Here is a 16,837-nt window from a genome sequence, read left to right on the forward strand (position 1 = left end):
ATTTGGATAAAGTTACGATTGAGTAAAACATGAGTCTGTGACTTTGATGAAACGGTGGTATTACCCTCTAAAAACTGACTAAAACTCGACTCCATAACTGTTACTTCTCAGTTTAGTGTTCATTTGAAGAGTAGAAATACTAATTAAAATGTAGCTATTAAATTATTGATAACAACTGTGTGTTTATAAATATTGATATGCTTTAGAACGAATTGTTTATGCTCAACAAAATTGGTATCCCCATGTTTTGATAACCAGATACACACTGACAGTGCGTGTTCGAAAATTACTCAAATGTGTGATTTGTCTCACGTAATTCAACTACATTATTCCGTTAAAAATCCGGAAATCCGTTTTGAGACACTCGGAGCTTCTCGGCCGATTTCACGAATAAAACCGGAGTAATCGTAATCGGCCGAGGTGTACTGAATGGTCACGGGTCATTTCTCTTCCTGTTTAATACTGCTTCCTGTCCACGGTTCTTAGCGGTTTTGTGTGTTTATGTCGAGATGTCTACTGCACCCCGACCGTCGCGCCCCCCTCCGCCGATTCCAAAACCAGGTATGACTCACAGTTGATTTTTCGTAATAAATAGCAGATAAAAGTCGTTAACTTCAAAATGTCATTACGTGTTGGAAAGTTGAGTTTCTAGTTCTACTTCCGGGTTTTTGTTGATTGAACTACCATTGACGTCCCAAACTGCGTTTACCTAACGACAAAAACACGAATAAGATATTTACGAAAATACTATTCTACGTTTTGTTTTAGCTACAATACGTGAAACAAAATACATTGCAATCAGTTAACATAAAAAATCAACAATGTGGACATAAAACAAATCCATTCTAAAGTGAAACAAATTGTTAAACTTAAAGCCGCACACCCTAGTTCCATCCAGCGAAAATAAATTATAATTTGGTTAATCTACAAACCTGTAACACACTTAGATCACGTTTTTATCAAATGGAGTGAAAAAGCAGGTTTTATATCGATAAATACCATGGGAATCCCCATGTCCCAATTGCTTGAAATAATTTTGAAAGTTAGTATTCTGATGTCACCGGTAGATGTCGCTCGAAGCACAACAACGCCTACGTCACGACAAATTTCACAGAGTGCGCACAGACTTGGGGTGCGTTCTTTTCACCTCTCCTGGACATGTTCCAACTGTTCTGTCCTGGTTGTATCCCCTCTCCAGATATCGTAGGACTTAGCAAAATTATTGGTTTTAAGGGTTTGTAACGTTTTGTATTGAGATACTTACTTGTCTGAACTTTATTGTTACTGAAAATGTTCACAAATGAACTGTTAGCAGAAGTCGAAGTAATTAATGGTCTTTCTATCATATTTGGACTGTAAAGAAAATCCACAAGTATTTGTCTCCAGAACATTCGTACCGGAAGCAGACGACATTCACTTGGTCCCTGGCGGCCGCAGTCAGATCGCGGCGTTCGTGATTATTGTTGTGTGTTTACTGCCAGATCAATTCCCACGGGTGAAAATGTTAAAGCCGCACACCCTAGTTCCATCCAGCGAAAATAAATTATAATTTGGTTAATCTACAAACCTGTAACACACTTAGATCACGTTTTTATCAAATGGAGTGAAAAAGCAGGTTTTATATCGATAAATACCATGGGAATCCCCATGTCCCAATTGCTTGAAATAATTTTGAAAGTTTGTATTCTGATGTCACCGGTAGATGTCGCTCGAAGCACAACAATGCCTACGTCACGACAAATTTCACAGATTTGGGGTGCGTTCTTTTCACCCCTCCTGGACATGTTCCAACTGTTCTGTCCTGGTTGTATCCCCTCTCCAGATATCATAGGACTTAGCAAAAGTATTGGTTTTAAGGGTTTGTAACGTTTTGTATTGAGATACTTACTTGTCTGAACTTTATTGTTACTGAAAATGTTCATGAACTGTGAAGAAAAATCTCACAAATGAACAACAAATCAGATGTTGCTTGCGCGAACCGTGCACGAGAAAACAAACCGAACCAAAATGATAACAGTCACGTGGTACCGTAAAGGGACATTCTTGAGTTTTCTGCATTGTAAGATGTTTCCGACTAATAAAATATTTCTACGATTAAACTTATATATTAAATATATTTTCTTGTTTAGAATATCAGTGTCTGTATATTTAATGTGTTTCTGGTCTCTTAATATTTGTAAGAAGCCCAAACTGGATTTTGTCTTCAAATAATTTCGTACGTACGAAAAAACAATATTTTAGGAAATAAAATGAAATTTAACCTAGTACAAATATTAGAACGATCAGAAACACGTTTAATATACAGCCACTAATATTTTATGCAGAAAAATTTATTTGATATATAATTACAATCGTTAAAAAGTCTCTGTTAGTCGATAACATCTTAAAAAGCGCAGCAAACTCAGGAATGTCCCGTTAAGCGTGTTTCTGATCGTTCTAATATTTGTATTAGTTTAAATTTCATAATCATATTGCAGTTTAACAGCACAGCCAAAATCAAAGTTAAAGGTTGTTTTGTTTAACAACACCACTAGAGCACAAATTATTAATCATCGGCTATTGCTTGACAACAGCCAAAATCAAAATTAGAATGTTCCTTGTTTAATCATGTTTTAACCGTGTATAGTCTTGTTTGCTGCAAAAGGTAGCTGATGAATTGGCATGTAACTTCATAATGAATAATGTTAAAATTCATATTAAAAGCATGTTCTTAAATTTTAAACCCAAATAACTCAAATAACATGTTTTGAAGAGGAAAAAAAATCCAGTATAAATAAAAATGTTTCTTTATAAATTACTATTAAATTATACAAATTAAATCTTGTTTTTAATACAGGGGTGCAAACAAAATGTTAGAACAGCCAAGCTATGCAGCTTGACTTGCATTGTCTCTGAAGTAAAAAATAATGCAGAATAAAGGTAGAACTGCGCGTGTTGTAATATATAAAACTAGTCTGAGATGGCAGTCCTCTTTGTGGCAATGCAAGAGGGAAGGAAGGAAATGGTTTATTTAACGACGCATTCAACACATTTTATTTATGGTTATACTGCTTCGGACATACATGTATGGTTAAGGACCACACAGATATTGAGGGAGGAAACCCGCTATCGCCACTTCATTGGCCGATGCAAGAGGAATGAGGGGGTAAAATCTCTAGTAAAGTTTTTCCCTGGGAGTGGCTGTCCTCCTACAGACAAAGCTCGCACACGTGTGCATTTAATTTGGATAGAAATTTGGCAAGGCATGGTAGACCAAACACTTTTGGGGCATTTTCACCAAATTAATGAAATAAACATTAATGTAATTTTTGTGCTTGCTTTAATAAATTAATGGCAAAAGATATAAAAGGCATATTTTATTAATTAATAATACAGTTTGGGTTGTTTTATAAAGGCAATTTTAGAATTAATGACTGAAAAAGGCTTGTTTAATCTCAGGGTAGCATGTCGCTGATTAAGGCAAGATGGTGCTAGACTATTGAGGCATGGTGCCGCACCATGCTAAAACAAGCTAGGGAAAACACTACAGTAATAGGCTACTAATAAAATAAATAATGAAGAAAAAAAACCTTTAATTTTTTTTTTTTTTTTTTTTTTTATGGACACCGCCTAAGATGTTGTCTGCAGAATAGTGAATATTGACACTGTTATGAAGAACGTTATTAGAATTGTTTTGTGATTTAAATAAGTCGTGTTATTCACAACATTTCTGTTGTGCATTCATGTTTTATTTTGTTAGTTATCATACATGTCCTCAAATCCGTAAAATATATTAACTTTTACATTTGGGTCTCTATACAACTAAATGAAATACTTAAACATGCTTTTCTCACAACGTGAAACCTAGTTATTCAATTTTCAATTTTGAGTGACTGTGTCCCATTTCAAAACTTGAACTCCCAGAAACTCAAACTACTAATAACTTCTCGGTCCCCTTGAATTTGAAACTATAGAAGTTTGACTGTAGAATATTTCTATATTTTTAATTTCAATAAATGGAAATGCTGAAGAAGAAGAAGTTTGGTTTGTTTAATGACACGACTAGAGCACATTGATTTACTAATCATCGACTATTGGATGTCAGACATTTGGTATTTTGACATATAGTCTTAGAGAGGAAACCTGCTACATTTTTCCATTAGTAGCAAGGGATCTTTTATATGCACCATCCCACAGACAGGATAGCACATACCACAGCCTTTGATATAGCAGTGGTGGGAAATGCTAAAATGCTTCCATAAGTGAATATGATGAATGTTTAATTCTATTTGTAGGTCAAGTAAAGGTGGTCCGGGCACTCTACAGATATGACGCCCAACAGGTGAGTCACTGGACATGCCTGCCCCCACACACACACACACACACACACACACACACACCCGCAATCACCCTTTTTTTTTCCCCACCACCACATTATATATTTTTCTGTAATCCCATAACATTACTTATAGACAGTGACAGTGTGGTTTCCCCCTCAACCCATCTCCCAAATATAAAATCCTAATAACACAGATGAGGTGAGTTACCTATTTTTAGCTAACTTATTCTGCATTAAGCAAAATTTTTAAAATTTAATTCTCACACACACCACCTTAAAAATGCTTGCCTAAAATTTGTTTAATCTTTTATATGCACCATTTAACAGACAGGACAACACATACCATAGTCTTTGATATACCAGTCATGGTGCACTGGCTGGAACAAGATATAACCCAGCCACACCTCAAGCAAGCATTTTACCACTGAGCTACGTCCTGCCCCTAGGAGTTAATAGTTTTCATGTGTGTATATGAAAAAGTTAAAGTTTGCTTTGTTTAGTACATTGACAGGATAGCACATACCACGGCCTTTGATATACCAGTTAATTGATCACTGGCTGGATTGTGTATATTATATCCATGCCTCTGAAAATTCCGAGAGTGTTAGTTTCATTCGCACATCGCTCGCATAAGTATAGTTTGTGTGACCCATTTTTTGTTTGTGCATTGAATTTGCTATCATTTAAATGTTCATGAGTTACCTACAAACGAAATGGGTTATTCAAATTTGTTTTTGCGTTATCCAAAAATGGTTTACGCAAATGTTCAATTCTCAGAGGCCTAGGACCATGTTGTCAGTCCGACGCCATATAACCTTCAATAAAATGTGTTGAGTGCATCGTTAAATAAACCATTTCCTTCCTTTTTCCATATTGTCGAAGCAATCTTAGCGTCACGATATCATAAAACCATCATAGTTTGTGACGTCACTACGGCACACGCCATAGTGATGTCATAGCTTACGATGATTTTACGATTTTGTCGGCTAAGATGGCTTTGATTTAATGTGGGCCCTGATTATATCCGTGTTAACTCTGTGTGTTTCTCACAGACGGATGAGCTGACATTTGATGAAGGTGACATGCTGTACATTCTCGATATGACAGACCCGGATTGGTGGAAAGCAAAGTGTGGCAACGTAGCTGGACTCATTCCTAGTAACTATGGTAACAACTTATTGTTATACATGTATGTTGAAGCTACAATCGAGAGAAATATTTGAATAATTTTACTGTTTAATGTATTCTTCGAGTGATTCACCATTCTTCAAGTTGAAATGTAAATATGTATTATTTCCAAGTTAAAATGTAAATATGTATTATTCACAAATTAAAATGTAAATATGTATTATTCACAAGTTAAAATGTAAATATGTATTATTCACAAATTAAAATGTAATTTATGTATTATTCACAACTTAAAATGTAAATATGTATTTTTCACAACTTACGGTAAAATGTAAATGTGTATTATTCAGAAGTTAAAATGTATTTATGTATTATTCACAAGTTAAAATGTAAATATATATATTTTTCACAACTTAAAATGCAGATATGTATTATTCACAAATTAAAATGTAAATATGTATTTTTCACAAGTTAAAATGTAAATATGTATTATTCTTGATGCTCAGGACAACTTGTTTTTGCCTTAATTGGATAGAAGCACAAAAATAAGTATAATGAATGAATGTAAAGTGCAGAATGTAGCCTATCATGTCATGCATGAAGAGTTTTAATTAATAATTTTATAATCTGTGGTAAAACAGTTTAGTTTGTAACCACTGACACCAACATCTCAGTATGTGCTCCTTGCATGTATCAAGAAGATATTCATCCAAGATTATGATTGTTGGAAGTAAGTGACATAGGAAGAATTACAGTAACCGTAGATGTTTAAGAATTGTTATTAATTTTTTTAAATTTTGTAGTTGAAGAAAATACTGAATCTATTGATCACCCACTTCACGAGGCTGCCAAGAGGGGAAACACGGACTTCATGAGGGAATGTATCAACAACAGAGTCAGTATCTACTCTTAGGCTCTACACACACACACAGACACACCGAAATTTGGGTCTGGGTCTGTAACTGTAACGACGTGTTATCAATATATATTAATGCGTTCATATCTTTAGATAAATTTACTTCAGTCTATAAACATTAACAATAAGTATGAGAAATCCACATTGATTAATATATACCTTACAGGTGTTGGTTATTAAGAAAAATAAATTAGTAAGATTTGAACATTGTGCAGCTGCCAGTCTGGCAGTGTGAAAATATAGAGCATGTTCTACATGTATGTCGTCTGTTGCCAGATCTGTAGTTCGCACCAGCCCAGACATGATGTGTTTTGTCATATTCGATTCAGTGCATTTCATTTTCAAGTTTTACGTGCAATAGCCATTCGGCAAGGATAATTTTATATTCAAATATCCGAAAACACGTTAAAAAACACAACCAATTAACCGTTGGATTTTGTATTGTCATAATGGCAAATGGTTCCGTGCAGGACAAACATATTCAAATATCCGAAATATACAATAATCCGACATCCAATTAAGTGGATTTGACTGTAGTACCATATTCGCCAGACCCAGACCGTTCTATTTTGGGCCTTAGTTTAAATTTGTCTGTGTGGATCCTGGATGAGGGGTGGGGTGGGGTTATAAATATAGATACATTCTTTTTGCACCTGATTTTGTTTCCTGCTGTCGTCAGGTTTAATTTAAATATGACACACCCGTTTTCTGTAACAGCCCATAAATAAAAATCATAAAAATCCATTTATATTTCTGTTATATCCATCTTGAAAACACCAACACATCTAGTGTGGTGTTCATTGTTCAGACAGCATATATTAACAACAATATTTGGTGTCCAGATAATATTTATTTTTTATTGTATATTTACTATCAGTTTCGAAATTAATAAAATCATTTAACACTGTAAAAAAAAAAAAAAAAATCCCTGAAAAACAGAAATGGGTTCCTGTGTGTTTCTATGTAGTAATACTAGTATTGTGAGAATTCAGATGGAGTCTTGTGGAATCAGACAAAAGAAATTAGGCCTGTATGATACATAGAGATTAGTGTACAAGCTTGTGTGTCGTACTGATTTTATGAAATGAGTATCAGGATTATTGTATTACCCGAGCGAGAGCGAGGGTAATACATGGATCCTGACACGAGTTTCGTAAAATCAGTACGATACACATGCGAGTGTAATAATTTCTTTATTATCCACATAATGCCAAATATTATTTTCATGAATAACAAGCTAGGACCATGTCAAAACGTTCCAAACGTAACTTAAAAGAGACCGCTAAACGACGTAATTTTCCAAAATGACGTCATTTTGATAAGTGTTTACACTGGAGAAGCTGCATTAAGTTATGACGCCGCTTCTCAAAATTACATCATTTGCCGTGCACGTGAAATCATTATGACACATGTGGGTCATACTGGTTATAGTTCCCTGAATATCTTGAACTATGTGGATAATAATGGATGTTATCTTACAGGTTTCTGTGAATGGTTTGGACAAGGCAGGGTCAACTCCGTTACACTGGGCGAGTCACGGAGGTCATGTGAAAGCTCTCGAGATCCTACTAGCTGTACCTAACTGTCAAGTCAATGTACAGGTGTGTTTTAATTACAATGTTTGGGTTTTTGTATCGCGTCAAAACTCAACATCTTACTCTCCATATCTAATTGTCAGGTTACAGTACAGGCATGTTTTAAATACAAAAAAAGAGTTTTTATTGATCACATCAAAGCTCTCAAGATCTACTTTCCATACCTAACTGCCAGGTCAACATACAGGTGTGTTTTAATTACCCCAAAAAAAGTTTTTATTGATCACGTCAAAGCTCTCAAGATCTTACTCTCCATACCTAACTGCCAGGTCAACATATAGGTGTGTATTAATTACAAAAAATATTTTTATTGATCACGTCAAAGCTCTCGAAATTTGTTAAATTTTGTTTTAAATATGTAGCCAATTTAGTCAACATTAGGATAATAAATTGTGTACAGAATTCAATAAATATTGCATCATTTTAAAGTGAGAAATTTACATATATTCTTTAGCTTTCTTAGTATCCTAGTGGTACAACCGGATGGATTGTAGGATTCCTGTCCATCCACCTGTCTGTCTGTCCCACACGTAGCTGTTTTGATTTTTTTTCAAGATATTGAGCTGAAATTTTGTGCATAGCTTTATCACACGGAGTTAAGATCACGTTTGACTTTTCATGGGGATTGGTCAATTTTTTTCAAAAGTTATGACTTTGAACATACGAGATAATGAGAATGTGTTGGGGCTGGTAATGCTTTACAAGTCCTCCCAGAATGTTTGTACATAAATGAGAGGTGAATACGCCTCTAAAATTACAAAATCTAACAGTTGAGGCACCCACCTCCTGTTTGGGGTTACCTAATGACATCATCAGCTGGTGACGTTTGTAATAGTTATTCTTGTTAAAACTCGGACAGTGTATTATTTAAAAACAACAAACCGTTGAAGTTAGAATCAGGATAACCATACTATGCTTTTTGATTTGTAGACATAGATTTGTGGTTTTACCGAGAGAAATGTCCCCTTTTATTGGTTGCACTAGCAGGCCGTCAAGTGTCCTACTTTTTCCTATTTATTCCTGGTTTTTTGATGAGTCCCTATTTAGCCCTCTTTTTGATGAAAATTCCTATTTTCCCCCTTTTTTTACACTTTTGACCAGTTTCATATATTTAAAAAAAAAAATTATTTTTAAGTGACACCATATTTTTTCTTTTCACACTATTTGCTCCAGATGACTTGCTATGAGGCATATTGTGATATTTGTGGCATAGTCATTAAAATCTGAATATGCAGATGGGATGCATGGTTACAGGCTTCCAGTTATTAATTTTCACAATGCAATATAAAGTCCTCTTATTTATAATTTCTGAATTTCTGAATATGTTTCTGTTTTTTGGTAATATCTGATCTTGTCGAATGCTCAAAACTAGAAGGTTGAAGGGATATGGCAACCCTTTCAGTCTAGGCCTAGTGACTGAGCTACATACTAATTATTTCTTCAGTTCATTATGAGCAGGTAATGGTGCTTTCGAGTTAGCTTGCATGCATTTGCTCCAATGAAGCCTGATAAATGCTCAGTTTAGCTTGCTAGCTGGTGGATAGTTGTGTGTTACCTTGTGTGATGGTTAACTATGCATTGAGCTACATACTAATCATTTCTTGTTTTAAACATGTATAGGTTCTGGTGGTGGTCTGCATGTGATGCTGCTTCCTACATAGTATAAAATCTGTTGACAGTGTTTCTGCCAGAAAGAAATTTTTGGGTATGGCGATATGTAACTGAAAGCAACCACAGTCAAAAGGTGGTATGGGGGACCTCTCCCAGAAAGAAAATGGTTAAATTTAGGGTTAGGGTTAAGAAAATCGTACAGTAATGATAAGAGTAATTAATTTTGTTAAAAAGTTAACTTAAAATTTTTTGGGGTATGGCGCCATACCCGTTTTACCCTCTAGCAGAAACCCTGATTGATGTAATTGCATGTGTATATACATGTATGCTATTATTTAAAGTTTTCAGCAAACACATTGCAGTAATTGGACTGATCTGTGATTGACCATGATCTTTTTTCAAATTAGACATACCAAATCATTCAATGTTTCATTATGGGTGGGGAGGGTGGCTATTAGGGGAGTGAGAAGGCCATTAAAAACCTTCAGCTTCGATCTCGGATGATACTAATATATATCACCAATGCACTATAATATTTATCATAACCAGTTGATCATAAAACTGAATTTCCCACTGGTTACCTACTTTCAGTTTATAACGTGGTCATTAACTGTTTTAAAATGTATAAAACCATTGGAGAGGATGGCTGTGATAGGTTAAGGTCTCCTTTAAACAAGATTAAATAAAATGAAAAACAATTACTGTTATCATTTCAGTTATCTGCTCATTGTATATTGGTTCCTATATTATATAAAATATTGAAGAATGATCATGGAACAGTCAAAACAACTGCTAAATTGTGTGGGTGGGTGGGTGTTTGTGCAAATATCTTACATTTTCCACATTTCTTATCACGTCTAAATTGTACGAAGTCAGGCTGAAGCTGTTAGGGCTACCTCTGACTTCAGTGCTCATTTGCAGGTTGTGCTTTGCTTCCCGTAACAAGTATTCTGTTAAATGTGCACACCTGCAGTATCATAATTATTTGACATATTTCTACCAATTCAGTTAGCACACAGCTACTAAATCCAGCTATATTATCCAGTTGATCACATACACACACACACTGCCATTGCTGCTGTTTTTGATGGTGTCACTGGGTCAGCAACGCTTTGTGGTTTTTTGTTCAGTCAACATCCCTGTCATTTCAGAGTTAAAATTTGACCTTGTAACTTGTATTATTCAATAGCATAAAAGGAATACTGCATTGTGTTGCTTTTTAAAAGTCTTACTCCAAAGAACCAAATTCAACCACTGCATTGTCTGAATAAAAAGTGGTTGGTTGGGATGGCTATAAGGGTGTTGGGAGGCCATCTTAAAACAAAATAAGTGCCTATTTTATTCCAATGATATACACATTGTCTTATTTTTCTGTATTATTGTCTTTTTAATGTTTTTTTATTTCCATATTTAGTTTTTTGAGATGGCTCACTCACTTGACCCCTGCAATATTCTCTATTTTGGGACATTAACTTTTATACATTAACTCCTATTTTAACCCTATTTTCAGGCAACAAAAATCCCTATTTTCTTCTTTTCTTTTTTTTTACCCACTGCCTCACTTGACAGCCTGCACTAGTTAACACATCACCAGTAAAACTAAATTAGTAACTGTAAAAACACTGATTTTTTGTCAGTAAGGCCTGAAAAAATATGTGTTTCCGGTTTCCCGACCTACCCTAATTTTATGTGGTGACCCTGGAATTGTTTGAAGCAAAAAAATTTAAAATAATAATAATTTTGTTTTTAAAAATCATGATCCCTGACTTTGTAATCAGCAAAATAATTCGGAACAGCTTGTCCAATTATGGTTTCTCGGTTTGATTTGATCCAAAAAAATTGCTTTGTACCTACCCTATTTTGTTCAAGGATGAAACCTGAAACACATTATTATTTTTAGGCCTAATACAAAAACAATATAATTATCTTGTAAATTCCTTTTTTGAATGTAGATAAGTATATGTTCTTGTTGATGTTTAAACTTGAGAGCAATATTATATGATAGAAATGAAAATATAAATATTGATTTTAGTTTGTTTTACTTTTGTTTTCAGAATAAGCTTGGAGACACTCCATTACATTCTGCAGCATGGCGAAATCACGAACAGTGTGTAAAAATGTTACTTGATAAAGGTATTCAATCCATCCATTCATTCAGTCACTTCATCTGTCTTATCAATCGATCCGTCCATCCATCCAATCATCCATTTTTCCATCCATCCATCCATCCAACCATTCATCCCATCCAACCATACATCCATCCATTCTTTCTCCCCTTCTATCATCCATCCATTCATTTACCCCATATATTCATCCATCTATACATACATCCATTCATTCATTCACCCCATTTATCATCCATCTATACATCCATCCATCCATTCATTCACCCCATTTATCATCCATCTATCATCTATCCATCCATTCATTCACCCCATTTATCATCCATCTATCAATCCATTCATTCACCCCATCTATCATCCATCCATTCATTCATTCACCCCATCTATCATTCATTCATTCACCCCATCTATCATCCATCTATCCATCCATTCATTCATTCATTCATTCACCCCATCTATCATCCATTCATTCATTCACCCCATCTATCATCCATCTATCCATCCATTCATTCATTCATTCACCCCATCTATCATCCATTCATTCATTCACCCCATCTATCATCCATCTATCATCCATCTATCCATCCATTCATTCATTCACCCCATCTATCATCCATATATCCATCCATTCATTCATTCACCCCATCTATCCATCCATTCATTCATTCACCCCATCTATCATCCATCTATCCATCCATCCATTCATTCACCCCATCTATCTCATCTATCCAAATACAGCCATCCATCACATCTATTTATCCATCCATCCATTCATTCATTCACCCCATCTATCATCCATCTATCCATCCATTCATTCATTCACCCTGTCTATCATCCATCTATCCATCCATCCATTCATTCACCCCATCTATCTCATCTATCCAAATACAGCCATCCATCACATCTATTTATCCATCCATCCATTCATTCATTCACCCCATCTAACATTCATCCATTCAGTCACCCCATCTATCTCATCTATTCAATCCATCCATCCATCACATCTATTCATCCATCCATCCCATACATTCTTCAGTCCATCAGTATATTCATCCTTCATTCCATCTATCCTTCAAACCATCTATCTACCCAATCACTGATATGGAATAATGACAGCCTAACATCAAGTAAATGAATATTCATGAGATCTATTAAGCTGTCGTCCCATCTACATGTAATGTAATGGTACAATTTGTCTTCAGGAGCCCAGGCGAACATTAAGAACAATGATGGGAAATTGCCAGTGGATCTGACGAAAGACCCGGCAATAGCAGCAGCGCTGAGAGAAGCAGGTAAGGAGATCGTCTTTTAACAACAATCACAAATATTTAAAATATCTCTTGTACTTTAATTCTGTCGTTAAGAAATTGTTTTGAAATATGTTGGGGGGGGGGGGGGGGGGGGGGGGGTTGGGTTCAAAAGTCAAATCTGTTTATGATTTAAGACATGAAAATAATACATTGAAAGGTAAACTGCTGTGTGCCCATGTGAGATGGAGAAAAATAATTAACTGGAAAATTTTATTTTAATTTAGCACTTGAGGGCCACAGGTAAAATTAGCATTTGCTGTGTTATCCTCAGTAAATAAAGCATTTATTATTATTATTCTTATACAGTGAAACCTGTCTAAACTTTATCACGCCACTGCCCAGGGACCTAATATTTATCTGATTTAGACAGGATCCTGTGTTTAGTTATAGAATTTAGAAAATTCGGGACCATGAAAATTGGCTGGTTTTGACAGGTTTCTGGGCTTTTTCAGGGTTTGGTTTAGAAAGGTTTCACTGTATTATTATTATTATTATTATTATTATTATTATTATCATAATGTCACTTGAGAAATCCTTGATACTAGAGTATTTTTAGTAAGGTAGCAGTGTATTATGTTTTGTGAATGTCAGAGTATTTTTAGAAAGGTACCAGTGTATTATGTTTTGTGAATGCCAGAGTATTTTTAGTAAGGTACCAGTGTATTATGTTTTGTGAATGTCAGAGTATTTTTAGAAAGGTACCAGTGTATTATGTTTTGTGAATGCCAGAGTATTTTTAGTAAGGTACCAGTGTATTATGTTTTGTGAATGCCAGAGTATTTTTAATACGGTACCAGTGTATTATGTTTTATGTTGTTACAGTTGGATCTCGGTCATCAAGGTACACAGAGGATTATGGTGACGAAGATGACTCTGACTAGACCCAGAGTATTACAGGATGGGCATCGTCATAACAACAGCTGCTGCATCTGATACAGCAGTCACTAAGCGGTGGATTGTAGCTGGTGGCACTAAACAGTGAAAAGCTATCAATTCTCTTGAATCAAATGTTCAGTATTAAAAACAAAATAACAGCATTTTTATACATTACAGATTTTTTTATGATGTCACACCCATGTAATTTGTATTTGTTGGCATGACCTTAAAATCTGAAGAGATTGTTACAGACTTGAGTCAGGACTTTAAAAGTTTAGTAAATAGGGGGCCATGTCTCTTTAAGAGCATTTTTAAAATGGCACTATACATGTAGTTTTTGCTGGTTAGTCTTCTTTTTTTTAACTGAATATAGTGATGTTTGATAAAAACTGGTGGCCATATCTACTAAACACAGTGATGTGTGATAAAAATAGGTGGCCATATCTACTAAACAGTGATGTTTGATAAAAATAGGTGGCCATATCTACTAAACGCAGAGACTGTTACACATGCATGGCTGTATGTTTGACATAAGCGAGCGCTATGTCTACTGAATACAGAAACTTACGTGTCTGTATGTTTGATAGAAATAAGCGAGCGCTATGTCTACTGAATACAGAAACTTACGTGTCTGTATGTACAGAAACTTATGTATGTTTGATAGAAATAAGCGAGCGCTATGTCTACTGAATACAGAAACTTGCGTGGCTGTATGTTTGATAGAAATAAGCGAGCGCTATGTCTACTGAATACAGAAACTTACGTGGCTGTATGTTTGAGCACACCGCTATGTCTTGTACAATAACTGTATGGCATGTTTGATAAAATAAGCGAGCTGGCCAGAAACTCGCTGCTGTATGTTTGATAGAAATAAGCGAGCGCTATGTCTACTGAGCACACCATTGTAAATAACTGTATGCATGAAAACTGGCCACCTGCCACCCACTAGTGAACACTGTACACATGTCTATACAGTACATGTATAGTATTATATACCAATTGTATCTCATTGTTGGAGGGGATTTCACCGATCCTCAAAAGTTAATTTTATAAAGGAAGTAAGTGCAAACAGTTGTATCTTTTTCCATAATATCGAGGAATGGTAAACATGCTTCCCTCTGGTAGATATTGTTATGTTATGTATCTGTTGAATTTTGTGACAGTAGCACACTTCGAACACAGCTACATGTATGTATTTTAAATGGGCATCATGGTATCTCAGATAATGTGAATTGTCTTCTGTATAGCATGACAATGGGGGATCAGTGTAAATCTAGATACCAGTAGCATGCTATGGAGGGTGAAGCCTCGCTGGCACTTACAATCATTTCAGTGTAATGTATAGTGAATTGATCGCAAGCGCTGTCCAGCATCATCCCTTCATAACTCACTACTGGACAGTGTTCCACACCTGACTTCTATTCAAGACTTTACAGTAGTTTTAATATTGTTATTATTATTGTTCTCGTTTGGTGGTTAAAATATTGGTTGAACAGACCTGGTGTTTATAAAAAGTTTAGAGACACTAATGTCATGACAACACCATACAAACTGTATGCGTGTGACCTCATTAGATATTGAGTCTGGACTGTATAAATGTTTTATAAGCACGGTCCAACGTCTTAAAGTTACATTAAAATTTTAGTTTTGCCTATTATTATGTTTTAAAGATGTTGAATAGACACTTCATAAAAGTTTTTGTTACAAATGGCTGCAGGGTCATATAGAATAGACACATGTACCTAACTATAATATAAACTATATAACATAAATGTAATAATGATATTAGCTGCAACTGTCAAATGCCATGTGTATTGGGACACCAAGTTTGAAGTTGGCCAAATGTTCTTGGTGTTTTTTATATAATTATGTATGTGTGGCTGTTTATTACATCATTGATAAAACACTTGCACAAGATTGATACATCATTAATATTAATACAGAGGTTGATTACCGGTAGTTGAATATATACACATACTGCATGACTGTGTACATATATGTTGCTATGTGAACATGTATACTAACAAGTAAAAGTTTGCATTGAGCTGTACATGAACTTGTATGAATGTTGTTACATTGTTGTTACTGCTAATGGCCTCATATCTTAGGCTGTTTATAATTCAATTATGTACTTACAAAGACATTTTATTACTGCTTATATGATCTTGATGTCGTCAGGATACACCTAATATATATTTTAAACAAAATATTAAAACAAATATGTTTTTAAAACCAACATGTAAAGTACTAATATGTATTCTAAACTCTTCAAGGTCTGCAGTACATGTAACGCATAAGTTTTCTCCATAGTGGGGATATTTCTACTAAGTCATTTGGATGTAATGTTCTGACACAACAGACTAAGTAGATTTATTGAAAAATTTCAGGCATATAACTTGTTGTCTGGCAGGCTAAGTCATTCCAAAGGTGTTCTCGGGCATCCACTATAATTATATAATTCCGGTGTAATAGCCCAAAATATACCCCCAGCCAAACTATACCCGGGGTATAAACTGGACTAGCCCAGAATATACCTCTTTAATATGTATTTCAATGTGTTTTTTCCATCATAATTTATATATTTTGAGCTAGAGAATATCGAAATATCTTCTAAAATGACTATTCTGTGATAGTTTTATTTTTATGAAAGCAATAGTTGCTTTTCTTTTAAAGTGTTTATTATTATTATTTATTTACTTATTTTGTATGCAAGTTAGTAATAAAAAATTAGGGGTAGGGGTATAAAACAGGCTAGCCCACTTTAACCCCAGGTATGGTTTGGATGGGGGGTATGTTTTGGGCTGTTACACCGGCATTAGTTTCTAAATGATAATAGTTTCTATATCGCTATTGACTTTAATATAACATATATTACAGTAAAAAAAAACCAGTAGATGTACCAGTACTGGCACAAGTTGAACATTTCATTGTCTCTAATATCCAAAATGACCATTGGGATA

General features: G+C 34.9%; 1 protein-coding gene across 1 annotated transcript; it reads left to right on the forward strand.

Annotated features, from left to right (window-relative positions):
* The first annotated feature begins 436 nt into the window (after positions 1–436).
* On the forward strand, positions 437–14,510 carry LOC121377903 (osteoclast-stimulating factor 1-like). Its single transcript, XM_041506002.1, has 8 exons — positions 437–561; positions 4,275–4,321; positions 5,371–5,485; positions 6,250–6,341; positions 7,844–7,963; positions 11,623–11,701; positions 12,894–12,983; positions 13,824–14,510. The coding sequence occupies exons 1-8, from the start codon at positions 510–512 to the stop codon at positions 13,880–13,882; spliced, it is 654 nt and encodes a 217-aa protein (XP_041361936.1). The 5' UTR covers positions 437–509; the 3' UTR covers positions 13,883–14,510.
* Positions 14,511–16,837: the final 2,327 nt, after the last annotated feature.

Source organism: Gigantopelta aegis, chromosome 2 (genome assembly GCF_016097555.1).
Source record: "Gigantopelta aegis isolate Gae_Host chromosome 2, Gae_host_genome, whole genome shotgun sequence".
NCBI classification, from domain to species: domain Eukaryota; kingdom Metazoa; phylum Mollusca; class Gastropoda; order Neomphalida; family Peltospiridae; genus Gigantopelta; species Gigantopelta aegis.